The following is a 24,907-nucleotide window of genomic DNA, read 5'->3' on the forward strand; positions in this document are numbered from 1 at the left end:
ACTTTCACTTTTACTCAAGTAGTATTTAACTGGATGACTTTCACTGGAGTCTCTTTCTATTAAGGTATCTTTAAATTTACTCAAGTATGACATTTGGGTACTTTTTCAATGTGTGTGTGTGTGTGTGTATGTGTGTGTGTGTGTGTGTGTGTGTGTGTGTGTGTGTGTGTGTGTGTGTGTGTGTGTGTGTGTGTGTGTGTGTGTGTGTGTGTGCGTGTGTGTGTGTGTGTGTGGCAACAAGGTAAATTATAGAATTTTGAAAAACTACATAAACATTTGATTGGGTAGAAAAATGTGTAATTGAAACTCAGTTTCTAATATTAAATCTCATGAATGGATTAGAAAATGAAACAGTAAAACAAATGTAAGATAATATTAGATCAGTGTTTCCCAAACTCTGTCCTGGGGATCCCCTGGGTGCGCCTTTTTAGTTTTGCCCTAGCACTACACAGCTGATTAAAATAATCAATTGATTTCAAAGATTAACAAACCATACAATTCTACACATGAAAACTACGTTTAACAATTTTCCCTAAACATGTTACAAAAACGAATTTAGTGGAAGAACTGTGCAGATGAAAACTTTGGTAACAGAATTACAGTAAACAGAATGCCATGTTTTTATGCAACTAAGTTTTCCAAAAACCCTTTAACACTTAAATATCTGCTCCCAATTCAAAGTGAAAGAGGTCTGCAGAAAGAATGGGGTATATGTCAACTATGATATGGCACCTTGAGTTTGAACTACAGTCAGTGAAGTGGATTTACGCGCGGTAACAGAATTACGGTAACGGAATTATATCACGGGTCCCTAATTTGTGCTACACAGAAATGCATAAAAAGCATTCACCGAGCACTATCAAAACAAACAAGTAAACAAAACCACGTTGTAACACTGTCGTTGGTAAGGCAGCACGGGGGCACTGGGGTCGATCACCATGGAGACAGAGGGACGCGTTGCACCGCAGCCGGCTCTGGGGGTGGGTCTGACGGAGCCAGATGCACACTGGGATATTGTACGTTCTACCTGCTTGGGTGACAAATGGTGTTCATGGGTCACTTCAAAAACAGGGAGGGAGAAAGTAGTGAAAATGTTCTCAAAGTGAATTAAAATGAGTTATTATTAGCCTGTGCCAGTCAGATTACCATCATGGGGAACTGGACTTCTTATTTTCCTTGTAGGGGAAACCTGTGGTTAGGACAGAAATGTAATGTTAAAGAGCAACTGCCCCTAAAAAACAACTTCTCCTTTAGAAAACAGCATATGTGGCATCGATATTAGTCAGAAACATTTATTCTACTTTTAAAAACTGACGTGACACCCACATCAAACCACACCCCTAAACCAAGCCACACGCCGAAAACAAACCCCGAAACCAAGCCACACTCCGAAACCCCTGAAACAAGCCACACCCCGAAATCAAACCCCGAAACCAAGCCACACCCCGAAACCCCTGAACCAAGCCACACCCTGAAATCAAGCCACACCCCTAAACCAGACCACACCCCTAAACCAGGCCACACCCCTAAACCAGGCCACGTTTGAACTCAGTCATGGCTGCTAGCATTTTTTAATGAACCAAATCTAAAAAGAGGCCAAACCAGAATGTTCAGCCAACCTTTAAGATTCTGCATCATTTAAGGCAGACACTGGGCACTCAAGCTGAAAAGCAATGGTCTGGTCCAGAAACAAACCCTAGAGTGCAATACAAAAATCTGCCCACGAGTCTTTGCTGAGCACGAGAACCTCTTTCAGCAAACCTTTCTAATACAGTCTGTTGGTGACTTTCGGTGTCATGACAACTACAAAAGCAGCGCCACCAACAGCACATCTTGTAACAGTCTTCTCAGAGTGACACAGGATCTATCATATGTTTTATATAGGACAAATGATAATACAGGTTTATTTTACCTCTATTTAACCAGGTAGGCCAGTTGAGAACAAGTTCTCATTTACAACTGCGACCTGGCCAAGATGAAGCAAAGCAGTGTGACAAAAAACTAGAGAGTTTCACATAAACAAATGTACAGTCAATAACAATACAAAAATCTATATACGGTGTGTGCAAATGGATTAAGGAGGTAAGGCAATAAATAGACCATAGTAGCGAAGTAATTACAATTGAGAAAATTAACACTGGAGTGATATATGTGCAGATGATGATGGTGTGCAAGTAGAAATACTGGTGTGCAAAAGAGAATTTAAAAAAATAAAAACAATATAGGGATGAGGTAGGTAGTTGGATGGACTATTTACAGATGGGTTATGTACAGCAGCAGCAATTGGTTAGCTGCTCAGATAGCTGATGCTTAAAGTTAGTGAGGGAGATATAAGTCTCCAACCAGCGATTTTTGCAGTTCGTTCCAGTCATTGGCAGCAGAGAACTGGAAGGAGAGGTGGCCAAAGGAGGTGTTGGCTTTGGGGATGACGAGTGAGATATACCTGCTGGAGCGCGTGCTACGGGTGGGTGTGGTTACGGTGACCAGTGAGCTGAGATAAGGCGGAGATTTACCTAGCAGACTTGCAGATGACCTGGTGCCAGTGGGTCTGGCGACGAATACGTAGCGAGGACCAGCCAACGAGAGCATACAGGTCGCAATGGTGGGTGGTATATGAGGCTTTGGTGACAAAACAGATGGCACTGTGATAGACTACATCCAGTTTGCTGAGTAGAGTGCTGGAGGCTATTTTGTAAATGACATCGCCGATGTAATTTACAAAATAAGCTGTGAACTTACAGTAGATGTTTACATACACACGGCAGGTCTCCATAAGTTAGTGTTATCTAGAATGCTATCACTGACAATCTCAACAGGGAAGCTGTATTTACACTGAAGAGCGCAAAAAGAGAGGGGGTGGGGCATGTAATCAGTAATGGCATACTCGCAACAGTATTGTGTTTTGTCTGTAATAGTAGCTATAGTCTGTTGTTTTGTCTGTAATGGTAGTAAACCGAACAATGATGGTTCAATGCCCTCTTGTCCAGGTATTTTAGACATCAGGAAGCAATTTGTGAGTTTGTTTACTGGACTGCAGTGCTGCTAAAGGCAATTGAAGACTGATTGTGGCATTCCAGCTGTTGTTGGTTGGCTAGCTAGCTACTTCACCCCACGTTGACAGCTGAAGACTGATTGAGGCATTCCAGCTGTTGTTGGTTGGCTAGCTAGCTACTTTACCCCACGTTGACAGCTGAAGACTGATTGAGGCATTCCAGCTGTTGTTGGTTGGCTAGCTAGCTACTTCACCCCACGTTGACAGCTGAAGACTGATTGAGGCATTCCAGCTGTTGTTGGTTGGCTAGCTAGCTACTTCACCCCACGTTGACAGCTGAAGACTGATTGAGGCATTCCAGCTGTTGTTGGTTGGCTAGCTAGCTACTTCACCCCACGTTGACAGCTGAAGACTGATTGAGGCATTCCAGCTGTTGTTGGTTGGCTAGCTAGCTACTTTACCCCACATTGACAGCTGAAGACTGATTGAGGCATTCCAGCTGTTGTTGGTTGGCTAGCTAGCTACTTCACCCCACGTTGACAGCTGAAGACTGATTGAGGCATTCCAGCTGTTGTTGGTTGGCTAGCTAGCTACTTCACCCCACGTTGACAGCTGAAGACTGATTGAGGCATTCCAGCTGTTGTTGGTTGGCTAGCTAGCTACTTCACCCCACGTTGACAGCTGAAGACTGATTGTGGCATTCCAGCTGTTGTTGGTTGGCTAGCTAGCTACTTCACCCCACGTTGACAGCTGAAGACTGATTGAGGCATTCCAGCTGTTGTTGGTTGGCTAGCTAGCTACTTCACCCCACGTTGACAGCTGAAGACTGATTGAGGCATTCCAGCTGTTGTTGGTTGGCTAGCTAGCTACTTCACCCCACGTTGACAGCTGAAGACTGATTGAGGCATTCCAGCTGTTGTTGGTTGGCTAGCTAGCTACTTCACCCCACGTTGACTGTTGAAGACTGATTGAGGCATTCCAGCTGTTGTTGGTTGGCTAGCTAGCTACTTCACCAGTTGTACGTTCTAGTGACAATAACATGGTAAACCATTTGTCAGACATCAGAACACTCGAGGCAAAGCACAGGCCCAAAGCATTGGCAGTGGCTAACAAGCTGTGGCATGGTTTGAAAACCAGGCATTGCTTGCAAGCTAGCCTACATGGAGCAGAAAACAGCTCACTGAATTGCAAAAATTTAATTATTTATTTATTTATTAAAGTTATTTTTTCTCTCTCCCATAAACATACAAACAAAAAATAAATGAAATATTGTACAGCATAAAAACATTGAGCATCACATCCAGACATATCCTCAAACATAGCACACATACACAGTTCACAAGCTCCAGTACAGAACTAAACGGGTTCACAAGCTCCAGTACAGAACTAAACGGGTTCACAAGCTCCAGTACAGAACTAAACAGGTTCACAAGCTCCAGTACAGAACTAAACGGGTTCACAAGCTCCAGTACAGAACTAAATGGGTTCACAAGCTCCAGTACAGAACTAAACGGGTTCACAAGCTCCAGTACAGAACTAAACAGGTTCACAAGCTCCAGTACAGAACTAAATGGGTTCACAAGCTCCAGTACAGAACTAAACGGGTTCACAAGCTCCAGTACAGAACTAAATGGGTTCACAAGCTCCAGTACAGAACTAAATGGGTTTACAAGCTCCAGTACAGAACTAAATGGGTTCACAAGCTCCAGTACAGAACTAAATGGGTTCACAAGCTCCAGTACAGAACACATGGGTTCACAAGCTCCAGTACAGAACTAAATGGGTTCACAAGCTCCAGTACAGAAGTAAATGGGTTCACAAGCTCCAGTGCAGAACTAAATGGGTTCACAAGCTCCAGTACAGAACTAAATGGGTTCACAAGCTCCAGTGCAGAACTAAATGGATTCACAAGCATAAGTCATCACCTTCCAATCTTAGAAACAACATGACCAATAAAACACGTCCAGCTTCTAGACTTGTCGTTTCTTCCAGTGATCCTAGCAAGCATGTGTTCATAAGACGTTACCTCCAACATTGATTCTATCCAGTTTTTCAGAGTAGGAGTGGCATTACACTTCCAAATTCTAAGGATTACTCTAACTGCTATAACCATACCAACAGTGATCAGTGCAAATTCCTCATTTGTTACATTAAGTAACAATGTTTTATCACCCAAGAGACATATTCTCTGTGAAACTGGAATTGTTAAACCTAACCATTCCTCCAGATATTTCAAAACATCCTGTCAGAAAAGCAGCACTAATGTACATTCCCATATGTGTAAAAATGTCCCAGGGTCTTTTTTGGCATTTCCAACACAGAGAACTGTTGGTCAGACCCCTGTTATGAAGCCTTGTTGGGGTCCAATAAAACCTATGTAGTATCTTATATTGAGTAAGTTTCCCCCTGGCTTCCCTCTCTGAGCTGGACGAGATCTTCAACCAAGCATCATCCTCAATTTCACACTTAAGGTCCATTTGCCATATTATTCTGAGGTTTTCACAGTCTACTCTGCAGATGACTATATATTGAGTAAAAACAAAATGGCTGCTTTGTGTTTGGGTAATTCCAAATACTCCGCTATTGTGTTCTTTCCTGTATTTTGTTCCCTTCATTGTAAATACTTCCATTAATATCCCTCGTCTCCCACATGTTTTATTACCAGATCTGAGTAGGACATTAAAACCTCTCCATTATACAGATCACCTATAAACCCCCCTCATTAATCTAGATACAATATCCCATAATGACAAAAAAAACAGGTTTTTAAAAATATTGTTTTTAGAAATAAATCACATTTACATAACTATTCTGACCCTTTATTCAGTACTTTGTTGAAGCACCTTTGGCAGCGATTACAGCATAGATTCTTCTTGGGTATGACGCTACAACCTTGGCACACCTGTATTTGGGGAGTTTCTCCCATTCTTCTCTGCAGATCCTCTCAAGCTCTGTCAGGTTGGAAGGGGAGCATTGCGGCACAGCTATTTCCAGGTCTCTCCAGAGATGTTCGATTGGTTTCAAGTCCGGGCTCTGGCTGGGCCACTCAAGGACATTCAGAGACTTGTCCCAAAGCCACTCCTGCGTTGTCTTGGCTGTGTGCTTAGTGTCGTTGTCCTGTTGGAAGGTGAACCTTCGTCCCAGTCTGAGGTCCTGAGCTCTCTGGAGCAGGTTTTCATCAAGGATCTCTCTGAACTTTCTCCGTTCATCTTTAGTCTCCCAGTCCCTGCCACTGAAAAACACCCCCACAGCATGATGCTGCCACCAACATGCTTCACTGTAGGGATGGTGCCAGGTTTCCTCCAGATGTGTCGCTTGGTATTCAGGCCAAAGAGTTCAATCTTGGTTTCATCAGACCAGAGAATCGTGTTTCTCATGGTTTGGGAGTCTTTAGTTGCCTTTAAGGCAAACTCCAAGAACGCTATCATGTGCCTTTTACTGAGGAGTGTCTTCCGTCTGGCCACTCTAACATAAAGGCCTGATTGGGGGAGTGCTGCATAGATGGTTATCCTTCTGGAAGGTTCTCCCATCTCCACAGAGGAACTCTGGAGCTCTGTCAGAGTGACCATCGGGTTCTTGGTCACCTCCCTGACCAAGGCACTTCTCCCACGATTGCTCAGTTCTGCTGTGAGGCCAGCTCTAGAAAGAGTCTTGGGGGTTCCAAACAGCTTCCCTTTAAGAATGATGGAGGTCACTGTGTTCTTGGGGACCTTGAATGCTGCAGACATTTTTTGGTACCCTTCCCCAGATCTGTGCCTCGACACAATCCTGTCTTGGAGTTCTAAGGCCAAATCCTTCAACCTCATGGCTTGGTTTTTGCTCTGACATGCACTGTCAACTGTGGGACCTTACCTTATATAGACATGTGTGTGTCTTTCCAAATCATGTCCAATCAATGGCATTTACCACAGGTGGACTCCAATCAAGTTGTGGAAACATCTCAAGGATGATCAATGGAAACAGGATGCACGTGAGCTCAATTTCGAGTCTCTTAGCAAAGGGGCTGAATGCTTATGTAAACAAGGTATCTCAGGTTTTTATTTTTAAGAAATTTGCACAAAAAAATTAAAACCTGTTTTTGCTTTGTCGTTATCAGGTATTGTGTGTAGATTGCTGAGGATTTAAAAAAATATTGAATCCATTTTTAATCCATCTGTAACGTAACAAAATGTGGAAAAAGTCAAGGGGTCTGAATACTTTCCAACGGCACTGTAATTAAATTGTGGGATCACAACCATTTTAATCATGTTGATCTTTCCCCATAAAAGAAAGTTTTATATTTTCCCATTTTTTTAAAATCTTGACTAGTAGTGGCAATTTTTTTGCCATATCACTTCCTCCAAATATTTACTCAATTTAATACCCAAATATTTACTCAATTTAATACCCAGATATTTACTCAATTTAATACCCAAATATTTACTCAATTTAATACCCAAATATTTACTCAATTTAATACCCAAATATTTACTCAATTTAATACCCAAATATTTACTCAATTTAATACCCAAATATTTACTCAATTTAATACCCAAATATTTACTCAATTTAATACCCAAATATTTACTCAATTTAATACCCAAATATTTACTCAATTTAATACCCAAATATTTACTCAATTTAATACCCAAATATTTACTCAATTTAATACCCAAATATTTACTCAATTTAATACCCAAATATTTCATCCCAGTAGGAACACATTTTAAATAAAAATGGGGTAAGAGTGACATATGACAGTAATTGGCGTAATTCATTTCGTAGCCTGACATACTAGAATAGGATTCAATAGAATTAAGTAATGGTGGTACAGACTGAAGAGGATCAGAGATCAGCAGTAGAATATCATCTGCATACACAGGCAGCTTGTGTTCTTTTCCTCCTTCATGTACACCCCTGATTTCTGGATCTGTTCTTATCATTGAGATAAGAGAGGGGAGAGCGAGCAACCCTGCCTTGTGCCGTTAGAAAGACTTAAAAAAAGAGACATAATTCCATTGGTAAGTACTGTTGTTTTAGGATTGGAATAGAGGACCCCTACCCCTTTACAAAAGTCAGGTCCAAAACCCAATTTTCCTAGGGTTCTTAAGAAAAAAGCCCACTCTACCCTATCAAATTACTTCTCAGCATCTTTTTATTTATTTCATTTTATTTAACCTTTATCTAAGGAGACAGCAGCCGTGGGAACTATATTTGAGCGGTTTAACAACATGAAAAGTAGGAGCCTCCTCATATTATCAGTTGAGGTCCTGTTCTTAATCAGTCCTACTAGGTCACTATGTATGATATTAGGTAGTGCCTTCTCTAAGCGTATCGCTTAGGAGGCTGATAGCTCTAAAATTCATAGATTCTGTAGTATCTCTATCCTTTTTAGGGGTCAGTGATATCAAAGCCTCATTATTTATTTAATTTGACCTTTATTTAACTAGGCAAGTCAGTTAAGAACAAATTCCTATTTTCAATAACGGCCTAGGAACAGTGGGTTAACTGCCTGTTCAGGGGTAGAACGACAGATTTGTACCTTGTCAGCTCGGGGATTTGAACATGAAACCTTTCGGTTACTAGTCCAACCCTCTAACCACTAGGCTACCCTGCCGCCCGGTGTCCGGAAGGAGACGTTTTTAATGCTTCCTGGTAAACCACTGTCAACACAGGTACAATAAAGGTGACTTCCCTGCTTTCATAAATAAAATGGCGGCTCTAAACTCCTCTTTTGTTATAGTTCAGTCCAGGTCCTCTGATAATCCAGGTAATTCTATACCAGACCAAAAAAAGTATCCATATCTATGGGGCTGAACAGGAGGATGTATATAAATCTTCATAAAAACATTGAAACACATGGTTTATGTCTTTGGATGGGGTCTCCATCTCATTGCCCTTCTTAATTGCTGGAATAACGTTAGAAGTGTTTTTCATTTTTAGTTGTCTTGCTAGTAGCCTGCCTTTCTTCTCACCTCCCTCATTAATTAAAACTGGTCTAAACAGAGCACATTCTGCCTTTCTTCTCACCTCCCTCATTAATTAAAACTGGTCTAAACAGAGCACATTCTGCCTTTCTTCTCACCTCCCTCATTAAAACGGGTCTAAACAGAGCACATTCTGCCTTTCTTCTCACCTCCCTCATTAAAACAGGTCTAAACAGAGCACATTCTGCCTTTTTCCTCACCTCCCTCATTAAAACTGGTCTAAACAGAGCATATTCTGCCTTTCTTCTCACCTCCCTCATTAAAACGGGTCTAAACAGAGCACATTCTGCCTTTCTTCTCACCTCCCTCATTAATTAAAACTGGTCTAAACAGAGCACATTCTGCCTTTCTTCTCACCTCCCTCATTAAAACAGGTCTAAACAGAGCACATTCTGCCTTTCTTCTCACCTGCCTCATTAAAACGGGTCTAAACAGAGCACATTCTGCCTTTCTTCTCACCTCCCTCATTAAAACGGGTCTAAACAGAGCACATTCTGCCTTTCTTCTCACCTCCCTCATTAATTAAAACTGGTCTAAACAGAGCACATTCTGCCTTTCTTCTCACCTCCCTCATTAAAACAGGTCTAAACAGAGCACATTCTGCCTTTCTTCTCACCTCCCTCATTAAAACAGGTCTAAACAGAGCACATTCTGCCTTTCTTCTCACCTGCCTCATTAAAACGGGTCTAAACAGAGCACATTCTGCCTTTTTGTTATACTTTTCATGCAACTGAAATGTAAATATGCAGGCAGTTTTAAATGTGTGAACTCTGTGAAATGTCTTGCCAAACCACATCTGTTTCTAATCTTTTTACTGCGTCACCTCTTCTCTCTTCTTTTTAGACAAGTTAGTTTCCCTCTAATATGTGCTTTAGAGGTTCTCCATACTGTGGAAACCTCTTCAGTTGAGCCTATGTCGATCTCAAAAAAAAGGATCTAAGATCATCTGCTAGTGATCGGCTAAATATCTCATCTTGTAATAGCATGGTGTTGAGTCTAAATCTATGCTTTCTCACATTTTCAGAGTTGATATCAACATGTAACTCTACTATAGCATGATCTGTGAGGGCAATGGGCCCAATCTTGCAATCAATATTCATTAATAACCATGAAATGAGATATCAAGAAGAAATCTATTCTGTCGCGTGTGCCAGTGGGAGATAAAAGGTATATTCTCTATCATTAGGATGGACTAATCTCCATATGTATGTAAGGCCCATATATTCTGCTAGCATATGTATTACAAGTCTATCCTTTGGCGTAAAGTTGACTGTAGATGTACTTCCATCAACAATATTGTCCATCACTAAAGTCTCCAGTGTGGATGATCTACCCTTCTATATTTCCTAGTATAAAGTTGACTTCGTGCCCCCAAAAAATCAGACTCCTCCTTTTTGGGAGAATATATATATGTTGCATAACACTACCTGAATCCCATTTATAAAGAGCCTCAATGCAGATAAGCCTGCCAAACTCATCAGAGTGTTGCTTCAACATTACAAAATTAAGTATTTTGCCGATCAGAATGATCCCCAGATTTAGTTTGGAATTAAATGAGCTATGATACCCTTCTGCAACCAAACCTTCTCTAACTTCAGTGCCTCTGTATCTGTTACATGTGATTCCTGTATGAACACAATATACGCCTGTTTTGATTTTAAATATGTCGATCTTTTCCTCCTCACTTGGTACCCACAACCATTTATTTTCCAAGAGATGTTTAAATAACCATTAGCCACATTTGCTCTGAGTAGTTATAGCCTGTGAGCAGTGCTTCCGCTATACAATAAAACAGTGTAAAATTAAAATAAAACAAAGCAACTAGGAATGTAACGTTTCTTCTCAATGAATCAATCATCACAGAACTGTCTTTGACGCTGCAGAAGAGAACCTGCAGTCTCAACTCAAAATTTCTAACGGTCCGTGAGGCGCTTGAAAGGCTAAATTAGCAACACTCTCCCAGAGTCGCACAAACACATAGACTACCTTCATTTGCATTGTATTTGACCTTGTCTCGTCTTCTTTATCGAGGCTAAACACCTTTCTTTAGCAATAATCTCTCTGCCTCCACGTTGTCCTTGAAATTTTATTTTCTTTCCCTCCCAAGTAAAGTTATTTTTGTTTCTTCGCAGTTGCAAACGTCTTCCTCGTCATTGCCAGTTCCTTGGACAGGTCTGGTAAAAAAAGACAGCCGGCGACCTTCCCACTGAACGCCACCCTTTGCTTTCTACGAACCTTGTTCCCGGTTGTAGATCGTTGGATGCGCAGGAGAACCGTTCTCGGGGTGGGGCCCCATTCTCGCCAGGCATGGTTGAGCTGCAATGGGTTCGTTCAATTTCAAATGTGTTCCTGTTGTCAAATCCAAATCCTTCTGCCACGACTTTCTGCAACACGGGATTAGTTTGCTCAAATAGATCCTTCAGGTTTCTCCGGGTTGACGTGTTTTTCCATGTATTGGTGGGGGTGTTCGGGAGGACTTGCTGTTGTTTGCTAATCGACGTGGCCTTCTGTGAATACCGCGTGTTAGGCTTGAAGAGGTTTTCAGCGTGTCGACATTCCAACAATGCCACTTCAGCGAGATGTTTCAAAAAGTACATTCTTTTTTAGATTAAACTGTACTTCAAGTCAAATATTTTAAGACAAAAATTAAAGTGTATGCCGTTAAATTTCAGTATTCACATGCAGGTATTAGGAGCTCTCTAACGTGCTGCCATCTTTTTTTGGCGGTCCCACGCCAATTTAAAATATATATATATATCTATCAATCAGATAAAGTTCTCAATTCCTTACCTCACCAGTTGGGAAAGAGTGCTTGGTCCTGCAAACAAATCACAGATTGAAAAATATTATTTGCAACATTTCTCATTAGCTGGCTAGACAAATCACCAATTCAGGATTTTAAAACGGAGCTGTTCTTCAAAATTGACACATTCCCGAATTAACAATTAACTAGTTAGTTTATTATTATAATTTTTTTAATGTCTAACCAACTGACGAGATCATCTGCTAGTGGCCTGTCAAAATCACACACTCGGCATTGCACACCTCAATGATTGAATTTAACATTCATATGAAAGCCATTTGTTGAACATTTCAACATAATTTGTTGAATAAATAAACGCTGTACTTACATTTCATAAAGTTGTTGTTTAGTTATTCTTCTAGCTAGAAAGAGTTCACAGAAGAAAAAGCCGAATGAATGGATGGAGTCAACTTTCAGCTGAAGCCACATTTGTGGATTGTAACACATCTACAGGCGGACACATTTTCTAAACAATCTGTAAGCACTTTTTGAATGAGCAAATGCACATTCCACAGTTGTAAATGTTAGGGATTTTGCTCACAAATCGTTCAACATTTGTTGAAATTTTTATACTATTTGTGTGCTATGTTTAATATATTTACAGATCATGGATTTATTTGGGATATATGGTGAATATTTGTAAAATATCTTTACATATTCACGGATAATGGTTTAATTTAAAATGTTTTAACATATTTACGGATTATGGTTTTATTTATGAAATATTTGTATATATTCACAGATCCTAGTTTTATTTGTGTGTTATGTTGAATATATATGCATGGATCGTGGTAGAAACTTACAGAATAAAGAAACAAACCCCACTCCTCACACATAACACTCAACAGACTTGGTACAAAAGAAAAGACAACTTCAACCAGATGGACTTTGCGCAGTTTGTCTGTGTTGTGGCCCCAGTGGTGTAAAATACTAAGTAAAAATACTTTAAGTCGTACATAAGTCGTTTTTGAAGTATTTTAAATATTTTTGACAACTTTTTATTTTATTTCACTACATTCCTTAAGAAAATATGTACTTTTAACTCCCATACATTTTCCCTCTCACCCAAAATAACAAAATATATTTCAAATGCTCAGGCAGGACATCAATGAGACCAAGCTGAGCAATATGGTCCAATATATGTACCTATCAATATCACGCGTTGTCATCCCTACTGATCTGTCGGACTCACTCAAGATATCTGAGTGTTTGTGTGCCCCTCAAAATCTGTCTGGTATTTAAACCGACCCTGGCTGATGTGGGCCAGAACTAACTGTTATCTGTGATGAATTGAGAGAATTCCCCCAACACTGAACTAACTGTTATCTGTGATGAATTGAGAGAATTCCCCCAACCCTGAATTAACTGTTAACTGTGACGAATTGAGAGAATTCCCCCAACCCTGAACTAACTGTTATCTGTGATGAATTGAGAGAAGTCCCCCAACCCTGAACTAACTGTTATCTGTGATGAATTGAGAGAATTCCCCCAACCCTGAACTAACTGTTATCTGTGATGAATTGAGAGAAGTCCCCCAACCCTGAGCTAACTGTTATCTGTGATGAATTGAGAGAATTCCTCCAACACTGAACTAACTGTTATCTGTGATGAATTGAGAGAATTCCTTCAACCCTGAACTAACTGTTATCTGTGATGAATTGAGAGAATTCCTTCAACCCTGAACTAACTGTTATCTGTGATGAATTGAGAGAATTCCTTCAACCCTGAACTAACTGTTATCTGTGATGAATTGAGAGAATTCCTTCAACCCTGAACTAACTGTTATCTGTGATGAATTGAGAGAAGTCCCCCAACCCTGAACTAACTGTTATCTGTGATGAATTGAGAGAATTCCCCCAACCCTGAACTAACTGTTATCTGTGATGAATTGAGAGAATTCCCCCAACCCTGAACTAACTGTTATCTGTGATGAATTGAGAGAATTCCCCCAACCCTGAACTAACTGTTATCTGTGATGAATTGAGAGAAGTCCCCCAACCCTGAACTAACTGTTATCTGTGATGAATTGAGAGAAGTCCCCCAACCCTGAACTAACTGTTATCTGTGATGAATTGAGAGAAGTCCCCCAACCCTGAACTAACTGTTATCTGTGATGAATTGAGAGAAGTCCCCCAACCCTGAATTAACTGTTATCTGTGATGAATTGAGAGAAGTCCCCCAACCCTGAACTAACTGTTATCTGTGATGAATTGAGAGAAGTCCCCCAACCCTGCATTCTAGATAGGCCTGATACCTATTTGAGGTGTTCCATGGACCAGAGTAGAGAGACCTACTGACCTGCGTTACATGACAGGTTACATGACAACGGACTACTATCTCTCCATTAGAGACTTCCTGTAGTCATTATTTTGTCTGTGTCCCTCTATGTCCCAAATGACACCTATTCCCTACATAGTACACTCTTTTTTTTTTACCAGGGCTCCAGTCAAAAATAGTGCACTAAGTAGAGAATAGGTACCTTTTGGGACACATTCACAAATATATGACTACAGGAAGTCTCTAATGGAGAGATATTAGTCTGTAATAGGGTGCCATTCAGGAAGTATCCAACATGTCTGACTGATAATGATGGAAAGATGCTAAAGAAGAGAACAGAATAGGGGGAGGAGGGCTAGGGGGAGGAGAAGAGGAAACCCCTGTGATGTGTAAGAATATAAATGCTGGGGCATGCAGCATCAGTCTGACAAAACAAGTAGCCTACCAACTTCATCATCAGTCAGGAGCATCACTGGACCCAGAGCCTACAAACAATTAGCTGGAACATGAATTCTTCTACACGCTGTACGTCTGACGTCACACTAACCTGCCGTTCTCCCAGGTCGCATTTTTGTATTTTATCACTCACTTGTTCTCCTCTTCCCCTCCTTTCAGATCTCTCACTCCTCTCGGCGCTCGTGGTGTTAGTTAAGGGGAATCCAGTGCCCAGCGCGCTCTCTGAGCTCATGACCTCCGGATGGACCTCAGGAGAGGAGCTCGGGACAGACGGTGAAACGGGCGCGCCCCCGAAGTGGGAGAAAATTATCAAGATGCTCGTTCACGAGGTAACCACCTTGCGGAACCAACAGGTGAGTTGTTTTAGATGTGTTAAAATGTTTGACCGTTATAGTTGAAAACAACAACAGGCCTACTAACATTGAACATAATAAATTAAACCAATCTGAAAAATACAAATTTTATTCGTCCTTGTGTTGTAGTTTGTCAGTGGTGTAAAGTAAAAATACGTGAAAGTACTACTTCAGTAGTTTTTTGGGGTATCTGTACTTTACTTGAGTATTCATGACAACTTTTGCTTCACTACATTCCTAAAGAAAAGCATATACTTTTTACTCCATACATTTCATTTCCCTGACGCCCAAAAGTACTTGTTACACGTTGAAGGCTTAGAAGGACAGGACAATTGTCCAATTCACACTTAAGAGAACATCCCTGTTCATCCCTACTGCCTCTTATCTCAACACAAAGGCCTCATTTGTAAATGATGAATGTTGGAGTGTGCCCATAGCTATCCGTAAAATTTAAAAAAACTAGAATATTGTGCCATCTGGTTTGCTTAAATATAAGTCATTTTAAACTATTTATACTTGTACTTTTACTTTTGATACTTAAATATATTTAAAACCAAATACTATTAGACTTTTACTCAAGTAGTATTACTTGAGTCATTTTCTATTAAGGTATCTTTACTTTTACTTAAGTATGACAATTGGGTACTTTTTCCACCTCTGTAGTTTGTGGAGGAGTTTCAGAAGCCCGTGGAAGAGATTTCATCGTTCTCACAGCACCAGGTCCCATCCACCCCCCCACACCTCTCCAAGACTCTTTGCTCCGCCTCCAACAAGGTAAAGATGGAGATCAATGAATAAATGTCCCTGACCTGTGTCTGGAATTCAGTCCAAATAATGAAGCCAAGATATTTCCTTTTGTGATCAAAATGAAAAATCCCCTAACTGAAAAAGAGGCATTTAAATGGCAAAGCAGATGGACTAGGTAGCAACATGCAGATATCTTTATTGGCTGACAGTCTGAGCCTTGTTCCTCGATGTCTTCCTTCTAGAATCTAGGCCCCGGGGGAGTTGAAATAAAATGTGACTAATTGATTCATTGATTGATGGTGTTTGTTGTCCTCTCTTCTATAGGAGGCATGTCTGCAGGAGATCAGTCGGGGTCTGCAAGTGTACCAGCTTCTTCTTCAGCACGTTAAGGCTGAATACCCTCAATCAACCCTACTCCCCTCTGTCACACACCAGACCACTGTCCTGATAGGGCTGGTCAAAGACCAGGTATGTAATATAAAAGTGTTATATTATATTGGAATACTACTTAAATATCATTAAAAAAAAGAAAAAATGTACTTTCATTGTGGTCCATGAGCCGATTTCCCAGAATTTGATTAATTCAGATGCCTAAGGTTTAGCAAGCTTGTGGCACACAGATTGACCTAACGTAGTGTATCTCTCTCAAGATGAAGGTTGCTGAGGTAGTAGAGGACCTGTCTGCCAGTGAGAGGAAGCGTGTTCTGGGTGAGGTGTCTACGGGGACAGAGTGGGAGAGAAAGACAAGCGTTCACGCCATCCTTAGGGAGCTACGTCACTTCCTGGTTGACACCAAGAGAGCCCTCCGACGCATGGCAAAGAGGGGCAAAGACTTCCAGTAACCATGACAACACTGCTATGGGCATAGATGTGTTATATCAGGCCTGGAACAGAAACTTGCAGTGTCTTATTCTCTAACACAACGGTTTCTTTTGATTTATTTATTGAATGTAATACTTGACTGAACTTGAAAATGATCAAAATATTTATGGATGAGATGAAATGCATTTAATTAATTTATTTTATTTAATCAGATTCATTAATTTGATCTTGGAGAAGCTTTGTGCCTCAGATTTTTTAAAAGTATATATATATTTTTTAAAGCAAAGAGTTATTTATTTCCATACAAATGGACTCTGAATGTATTTTTCTAATGATGACATGCTGTTGATGGATTTCAAGCACAGAATTAAATGCATCTCAAAATGTGTTAACAGTACATCAGTGACTACATGTTGGACACACTGTGATGTTGTGGATACAACAATGAATAATAAATGGTCTCAAATAATATAGAAATGTGTTGCTCCTGTGTTGTTTATTTACTGAACATACAGTACCAGTCAAAGTTTGGACAGACCTACTCAATCCGGGTTTTTTCTTTATTTCTTTACTATTATTCTACATTGTAGAATAATAGTATAGACATCAAAACCCTGAGATAACACATATGGAATCATGTAGTAACCAAAAAAACGATTAAACAAATGTATATTTAAGATTCTTCAAAGTAGCCACCCTTAGACTTGATGACAGCTTTTCACTCTTGGAATTCTCTCAACCAGCTTCATGAGGTAGTCACCTGTAATGCATTTCAATTTACAGGTGTGCCTTGTTAACAGTTAATTTGGGGAATTTCTTTCCTTCTTAATGCGTTTGAGCCAATAAGTTGTGTTGTGACATGGTAGTGGTGGTATACAGAAGAGCCCTATTTGGTAAAAGACCAGGTTTATATTATGACAAGAACAGCTCAAATAAGCAAAGAGAAACGACAGTCCATCAGTACTTTAAGACATGAAGGTCAATCAGGAACACTTTAAGAACTTTTAACGTTTCTTCAAGTGCAGTCACAATAAACCATCAAGCGCCATGATGAAACTGTCTCTCATGAGGACCGCCACAGGAATGGAAGACCCAGAGTTACCTCTGCTGCAGAGGATAAGTTCATTAGAGTTACCAGCCTCAGACTGCAGCCCAAATAAATGCTTCAAATAACAGACACATCTCAACATCAACTGTTCAGAGGAGACTCTGTGAATCAGACATTCGTGATTGAATTGCTGCAAAGAAACCACTACTAAAGTACACTAATAAAAAGAAGAGACTTGCTTGGGACAAGAAACACAAGCAATGGACATTAGACTGGTAGAAATCTGTCCTTTGGTCTGATGAGTCCAAATTTGAGTTTGAAAAATAGTAAAAATAAAAAGTCTTGAATGAGTAGGTGTGTCCAAACTTGACTGATACTGTAGTTTCAACCAGATGGTTATTCACACACGTCATCACAACAAAACATTATTTCCACTGATCGGTTGGTGAATTGACCAACCAGTGAATCACACAGTCATCTCTCAAAAGGTGATTTATAGAGAAACTCAGTTCCACTTTTAACCAACAGGCAGACATTTTTATATAGGATCATTTCAAGTAAAACAGACAAACACAGATCCATGAACAAATGACAAGATAAAGGTTTTTACATGTTCCCAAACAGAGAGGAAACAAAACCATAGAGAAACATTGGTCACAGTAAAGGACCTGTTTCCGAACAAGATGTCCATCACGCCATCGGGCATTTCAGAATGACAGGATCATTCAGAGCTTAATGTTTCCGATGTAACCCGAGCGACGTGACCATATAGAAATTGGTGAGGGTAAGATGGCGTCCGTTTCTGTGGTGACAGCTGGGAGTCACATGACCACAGTTGGATGAGGTGATTGGCCAGGTCAGGGTTGTTCTCAGCCCCACAGCAGACTGGAAGAGAGAAAACAAGGTCAGAGGTCATCTTCGTCTGAATGGTACAGCTCCCTATTCCCTATATAGTGCCCTACTTTGACCAGATCCATGGAACACTATTCCCTATATAGTGCCCTACTTTGACCAGATCCATGGAACACTATTCCCTATATAGTGCCCTACTTTGACCAGGTCCATGGAACACTATTCCCTATATCAGGAGGCCAAACACACAGACAGACACACAGCATACCTTAGAACGTTTGGCTCAGGCATTCCAGGATCCCCGCCACGAGCAAAACCTGTCAATCAAAAACAATGAGCAGAGATGGAGAGAAGCAAATTGTTAAAGAGATATTAGTTGCATTCCTGAGCTTCGTTTTTCCAAAGCCTGCGTAACATCTAGTACTATCTGAGCTGTTCTCCAATAAAACCGTCTCCATCATTTCCTCTGACTCAAACGTGGCCATGTAGTTTACTAGCATCAGTGGCGTGTTCCTGAGAAGGGGTGAACATGGGTGTTGTGTAACCAACACTTGAAGCGTCATAACATTCCAGACCATCGGGCAGGCAGAGTCTGGATTTCCCCTACTTCCTGTCCCTTTCTCCACCCCAGTCTCTCACTTTCCCTCTCCCCCTTTCCTCCTGGCCAGCAGTTGTCCCTGTAGACAAGTAGAGATGTCAGGGAAGGAAACTGAATGTTGGAACTGACTCCCCTAATAACTAAAAGACACATCGCAAAGACAAACGGCTAAAAGCAGTCACTTGCTGGGTGTGAACCAACAGTGGAGAATCAACATCTTCAACCGTCTGGAAATGTTTTTGTCTCTAACACCCGTTACTGACTGTCGTGAGGGGATGAGAGAATAGTAACCGTGTTTTAAGAGTGGACAGCTAGCTTGTGAAACTCAGTGTGTCATCATAAGTTAAATTTCTACATTTCTGCAACCATATTCATTCACTCCATTCATTCATGCCACATTGCATCACCATTCTCATTCTTGACACTGCAAACATTCCGGGTTTCTCATCAAGTTCTCTGAAGATAGTGTGTGTGTGTGTACTGTGTAGACATGCTAGCTTGTGGCAGACACTCAGAGGTTCCCCAGTGTAACTATCTCGCTCCCAGAGAAGCTGTATCCACTCCAGACCTAAACAGAACCACTGGTCTGGTAGCAAAACATTAGCCATGAGTGAGAGATGCACTGTGGGAATCAAACTCGATGATACCCAATAGCAATGTGCATTCTGCACTATTCTCTAAATTACAAGTCATTGTGCACCCACACACAACCCTCAGCTAGCACCTAGAGGGAAGAGGGGGACACTTGGAAAGGAGTGGTGCAGTTTCATGTCAAAACCAATAAATTAACAGCTGTGCCATATAGATTGCTAAATAGTTGGGAAGAGATTTGATGTACCAATTTCGTGGCACATGGTTTATGAACTGATAAACAAAATGATACCGGATTCAGAACTTTGAATTTGTAAATTATACAACATTCTTGCAACCAATAAAAATGACATATACAGCACCAGTCAACAGTTTGTACACACCTACTCATTCCAGGGTTGTTCTTTTATTTTCTACATTGTAGAATAATAGTGAAGATATCAATGCGATGAAATAACACATATGGAATCATGTTGTAACCAAAAAAAAAAAGTGTTAAATTAAAATATATTTTATATTTGAGATTCTTCAAAGTAGCAACAACAAAAAAGAAAGGGAGGTGGTAGGTTGAGTTAGGCTCCTCCTCCTTGACATCTGTTTAATATTCACAAATTCCAGTTAGGGGAAGCTCGTTTGTGTTATGGCACCGCTGCATGCGGTTGGAATTGCATGATCAGTATGTTTTTTTCTCTTACAGTTAGCGAAGCCTCGCAGCCCACATTTATGGAGATTCATGGCCATAGCCTGACAAAGGGATTTCCTGTCGAAATAATAGCTAAACCAGCTAGTTAAGACTTTTCCCAAACTCGGTTCTGGGGACTCCAAGGGGTGCATATTTTTTTTTTTGCCCTAGTACCACACTGTTGATTCAAATGATCAACTCATCACGGTGTAGTGCTAAGGCAAAACACCCACATTTGCAAACCATGGGGTCCCCAGCACCGAATTTGGGAAACTCTGAGCTGTGGCTCACAGTGGTCAGTTATCATAACTAGAGGCGTGAATGGGGAAGTGAAACCAGGTACGCCCCTGCTGTCAAGTGAGACTAGCTAAAAAAAAGGTTGGATACTCCCGTAGGGGATCATGAATCTGATTTCTCCTATAACACCGTACAAGCACACACACGCACAAAAACAGTAGCGTACAGCAGACCATTTGACCCCGAACGCTTCTGCCACAGCACTGTTACCGCACCCACTTAAACAAACTAAGGCTTAACACGATCAGTCCCAATGTGCGTTTTGCAAACTAGTTTTCTTTGACAGCTGGGGCATACCTGGGTTAATTCAGGGTCGCTCTGTCTCTGGTTTCATTTCCCCATTTACACCCCTCACTATGATAACACGCCACTGTGAGCCACAGCTCAGCGTTTCCCAAACTAGGTCTGGGGTGCACGTTGTAAGCCTATTCTAGGCCCCCGGAAACCGAACTAGCATGCTAAGCTAATCAGCTAGCCCCGTACTAACCCAGATAGAGCACCGTGGGGATGAAACCCCAGCGGATGACGAACTGTCCGGTCTGGAATACCGTCTGCAGGCGTTGTTTGGTCTCCTTGCTGAACTTCGCCATGGTACTTTGCAGGTATCTAGCAGGTTTACTGATTCCCTCAAGGACGTGAAAAAGAGGAAGTCGACTGAGGAAGCTTGGCCGTAAAGCAAGGCAGAAAGTTTTGCTTTTTGCGACAGTTGGTACAATCACAATTGTGACGAGCGCCACTTTGTGGGCGCAAATGTTTCTGCTCCAAACTAATCTCGCTACCCAGTTCTCCTTACCCAATTCACCCGAAAATGGTCACTTCGTCGTTTACACGTGCATCTTTCCATGTGAGATTAGCTCCAAGCAAACTCCTCATACTAATGTTCTTCTGAACATTACAAAGCTTAAAATTAACATAATACATACTGAAATATGCATGCTGATAACATACATACACAAACTGGCTGCAAACTTTCACTCAGATGTCTGGGTTTGAGAACTAGGCCCGTCATGTCATCTCCTGAGTGAGGATGAGTGTGTGTTTGTGCTTGCATGTGTGATGAAGAACAGCAACAGAAATACAGTGAAATATAGAAATACTTTATTCTCAGAGAGAGTATCTCTATCAGTGAATTATCTTCAGACAGAAAATCCCAAACAATTCAAGTCCATCAATATGTACAGATTCATGACATACCATAAAACAGAATACAGAAACATGATTGTTATTGTTCCACCATATGAATATAAAACAGATCTAGAACACTGACGGACAGAACTCTGGGACTGATAGAACACTGGTTCTAGAACACAAAGGTTCCAGAGGAGCAGACTTTATTCTGCTCTCAGATCTCCAGTAGGAAACAGTGTTCTGTCTGATCTACGGAGTCCTAATCATAGAAATAGAATGAATAGAACAGATGTCACCATTCAAGTCAATGATGGCAAAATGGATGGACTAGTGGCCATTGCAAGTTTACCCATATGTGCAAAGCATGAAGTAAAAGCAGGAAGTGTAAACATCAATATGTGCTGTGATTTGTTTAAACTCAACTGACATTACAAAAAAATACATTCCATTGCATGAGCCACATAGTTAACAATTTAAATGAACATTCTACATTACTTTGAAAATTATTGCGTTACAATACCAGGCAGCCATTGCAAGTGTATCCATGAGTTTACCAGCCAAATTACCAGGGTTAGAGCTTCCAAGTCTGTTCAATTCATTATATTTCTATGCTCCCAAAACTTCTCTCAATCTTTACCGCAGTGAACTTTATTGCCACCAAAATGGAGAAGAATGTGACTTTAACTTTGTTCTGCTAGTCAGCAGTACACCTCTCCTCAAGGGTGTTATTTGTGTGTATTACATTATAAAGCAGGTTATGATAGACCAGAGAACAGATTAATGAAAAGACCTATCAATCAATAAAGATCAACCCTAGCTTGAATAGGCCGACTCCAAATTCCCTAGCCACTCCTCCAATGGCCCTATAGCCACTCCTCCCTAGCCGCCCCTATAGCCACTCCTCCCTAGCCCCTATAGCCGCCCCTACCTTGCCCCTATAGCAGCTCCTCCCTAGCCACTCCTCCCTAGTCCCTATAGCAGCTCCTCCCTAGCCCCTATAGCAGCTCCTCCCTAGCCGCTCCTCCCTTGCCCCTATAGCAGCTCCTCCCTAGCCACTCCTCCCTAGCCCCTATAGCAGCTCCTCCCTAGCCACTCCTCCCTAGCCCCTATAGCAGCTCCTCCCTAGCCGCTATAGCCACTCCTCCCTAGCCCCTATAGCAGCTCCTCCCTAGCCACTCCTCCCTAGCCCCTATAGCAGCTCCTCCCTAGTCCCTATAGCAGCTCCTCCCTAGCCGCTATAGCCGCTCCTCCCTAGCCCCTATAGCCGCTCCTCCCTAGCCCCTGTAGCAGCTCCTCCCTAGCCGCTATAGCCGCTCCTCCCTAGCCCCTATAGCAGCTCCTCCCTAGCCACTCCTCCCTAGCCGCTATAGCCGCTCCTCCCTAGCCGCTATAGCCGCTCCTCCCTAGCCGCTATAGCCTAGCCGCTATAGCCGCTCCTCCCTAGCCGCTATAGCCGCTCCTCCCTAGCCGCTATAGCAGCTCCTCCCTAGCCGCTATAGCCGCTCCTCCCTAGCCGCTATAGCCGCTCCTCCCTAGCCCCTATAGCCGCTCCTCCCTAGCCCCTATAGCAGCTCCTCCCTAGCCGCTATAGCCGCCCCTACCTAGCCCCTATAGCAGCTCCTCCCTAGCCCCTATAGCCGCTCCTCCCTAGCCCCTATAGCCGCTCCTCCCTAGCCCCTATAGCCGCTCCTCCCTAGCCGCTATAGCAGCTCCTCCCTAGCCACTCCTCCCTAGCCCCTATAGCAGCTCCTCCCTAGCCGCTATAGCAGTTCCTCCCTAGCAGCTATAGCCACTCCTCCCTAGCCCCTATAGCCACTCCTCCCTAGCCCCTATAGCTGCCCCTCCCTAGCCCCTATAGCCGCCCCTCCCTAGCCCCTATAGCAGCCCCTACCTAGCCCCTATAGCAGCTCCCTCCCTATAGCTCCCCTATAGCCGCTCCTCCCTAGCCCCTATAGCCGCTCCTCCCTAGCCGCTATAGCAGCTCCTCCCTAGCCACTCCTCCCTAGCCCCTATAGCAGCTCCTCCCTAGCCGCTATAGCAGTTCCTCCCTAGCAGCTATAGCCACTCCTCCCTAGCCCCTATAGCCACTCCTCCCTAGCCCCTATAGCTGCCCCTCCCTAGCCCCTATAGCCGCCCCTCCCTAGCCCCTATAGCCGCCCCTCCCTAGCCCCTATAGCAGTTCCTCCCTAGCAACTATAGCCACTCCTCCCTAGCCCCTATAGCCGCTCCTCCCTAGCTGCCCCTATAGCCACTCCTCCTACGCCCCTATAGCCGCTCCTTCCTAGCCCCCCTATAGCCGCTCCTCCCTAGCCCCTATAGCCACTCCTCCTACGCCCCTATAGCCGCTCCTCCCTAGCCCCTATAGCCACTCCTCCTACGCCCCTATAGCCGCTCCTCCCTAGCCCCCTATAGCCACTCCTCCTACGCCCCTATAGCCGCTCCTCCCTAGCCCCCCCTATAGCCACTCCTCCTAAGCCCAGGGTATGTTTGGGATGGTGGTCATGCAGGGTTGGGTTTTCTTGTGCTTTAACACTGAAGGGATTCAACACTGCTAAAACAACAACTGTCTCGTAGGAAAATGCCACATTTATAACCGGACTTGGTCGGCTGTACATAGAACACCACAGTTAAAAGGTCGACTCTGCAATATGACATCAGCATACACGGTGGGGTGACTTCCTGCTACTACATAAGCTGAATCACTCCCTTCATTAGAGTGTTCACACATGCCTCTGCCATACTGTATGCACAAGTGTCCCAAAGCCGAGGGAGTGAAAATGAATCAAGGGGCTAGGGGCTAATTAGACCCTCGGAGAGCCACGTTGGCCAAGCCAGCAAGGCCGCAGAGCGAAGTGCTATCCTGACACATACAAAAGACTGGAGAGGCCCAATTATAAGTCCCTTTGCAGTTGTTTCTTTGCCTGATTTGACACATGTAACAGATGAAAAACCTCACAAATTAAACATTTAACTCTTACTGAGGTTTATACATCTTGTAAAAACAACAGGGGGATTTGTTCATTTCAAATGTCATGCTCATTTTACTATTTAAAATGTGGAACATGAATTACGTCGTTCAAGTCACGAGCGTGTCCCGAAGTCGATGGGTTCATTGATCCCTCGCCATTCTCTGGACGTCACCCTCGCACACTCTTTTGAAAGCAACGACAAAACGGAGGGTCCTCCAAGCGAGTTGGCTGGGGTGAGGGTTTGGGATCCACCGTTACCCTCCGCAATATGACACCACCATCAAGTGTATCTTTACAAAAACCCTAGTCTCTCTCTTCGTCATTGG

At 42.4% G+C, this 24,907-nt stretch overlaps 1 protein-coding gene and 2 long non-coding RNA genes across 6 annotated transcripts; 1 reads left to right on the top strand and 2 right to left on the bottom strand.

Annotated features, from left to right (window-relative positions):
• Positions 1-129: 129 nt before the first annotated feature.
• Positions 130-12,204, bottom strand: LOC118372808 (uncharacterized). 3 transcript variants are annotated; one of them, XR_004823290.2, is made up of 4 exons: positions 12,090-12,204; positions 11,749-11,776; positions 1,147-1,189; positions 130-1,027 (listed from the first exon to the last, which is right to left on the bottom strand). It is a non-coding gene; the product is annotated as an uncharacterized LOC118372808 (long non-coding RNA). The 3 variants fall into 3 exon arrangements; XR_004823287.2 differs by having other exon boundaries at positions 130-1,030; XR_004823288.2 differs by lacking the exons at positions 11,749-11,776; positions 12,090-12,204 and adding an exon at positions 11,194-11,660 and having other exon boundaries at positions 130-1,030.
• Positions 8,875-16,879, top strand: il6 (interleukin 6 (interferon, beta 2)). Of its 2 annotated transcripts, none has more exons than XM_035758808.2 (5): positions 8,875-11,283; positions 14,654-14,847; positions 15,511-15,621; positions 15,919-16,062; positions 16,245-16,681. In XM_035758808.2, exons 1-5 carry the CDS (start codon positions 11,280-11,282, stop codon positions 16,434-16,436), a joined length of 645 nt encoding a protein of 214 aa, XP_035614701.1. In that variant the 5' UTR covers positions 8,875-11,279; the 3' UTR covers positions 16,437-16,681. The 2 variants fall into 2 exon arrangements, with proteins under 2 accessions (XP_035614701.1, XP_035614700.1); XM_035758807.1 differs by lacking the exon at positions 8,875-11,283 and adding an exon at positions 14,468-14,563 and having other exon boundaries at positions 16,245-16,879.
• A 4,681-nt stretch (positions 16,880-21,560) lies between these two features.
• On the bottom strand, positions 21,561-23,452 carry LOC118372803 (uncharacterized). Its single transcript, XR_008070336.1, has 2 exons — positions 23,214-23,452; positions 21,561-23,167 (listed from the first exon to the last, which is right to left on the bottom strand). It is a non-coding gene; the product is annotated as an uncharacterized LOC118372803 (long non-coding RNA).
• Between the last annotated feature and the right edge of the window lie 1,455 nt (positions 23,453-24,907).

This window comes from Oncorhynchus keta, chromosome 19, assembly GCF_023373465.1.
Source record: "Oncorhynchus keta strain PuntledgeMale-10-30-2019 chromosome 19, Oket_V2, whole genome shotgun sequence".
Classification (NCBI taxonomy): Eukaryota; Metazoa; Chordata; class Actinopteri; order Salmoniformes; family Salmonidae; genus Oncorhynchus; species Oncorhynchus keta.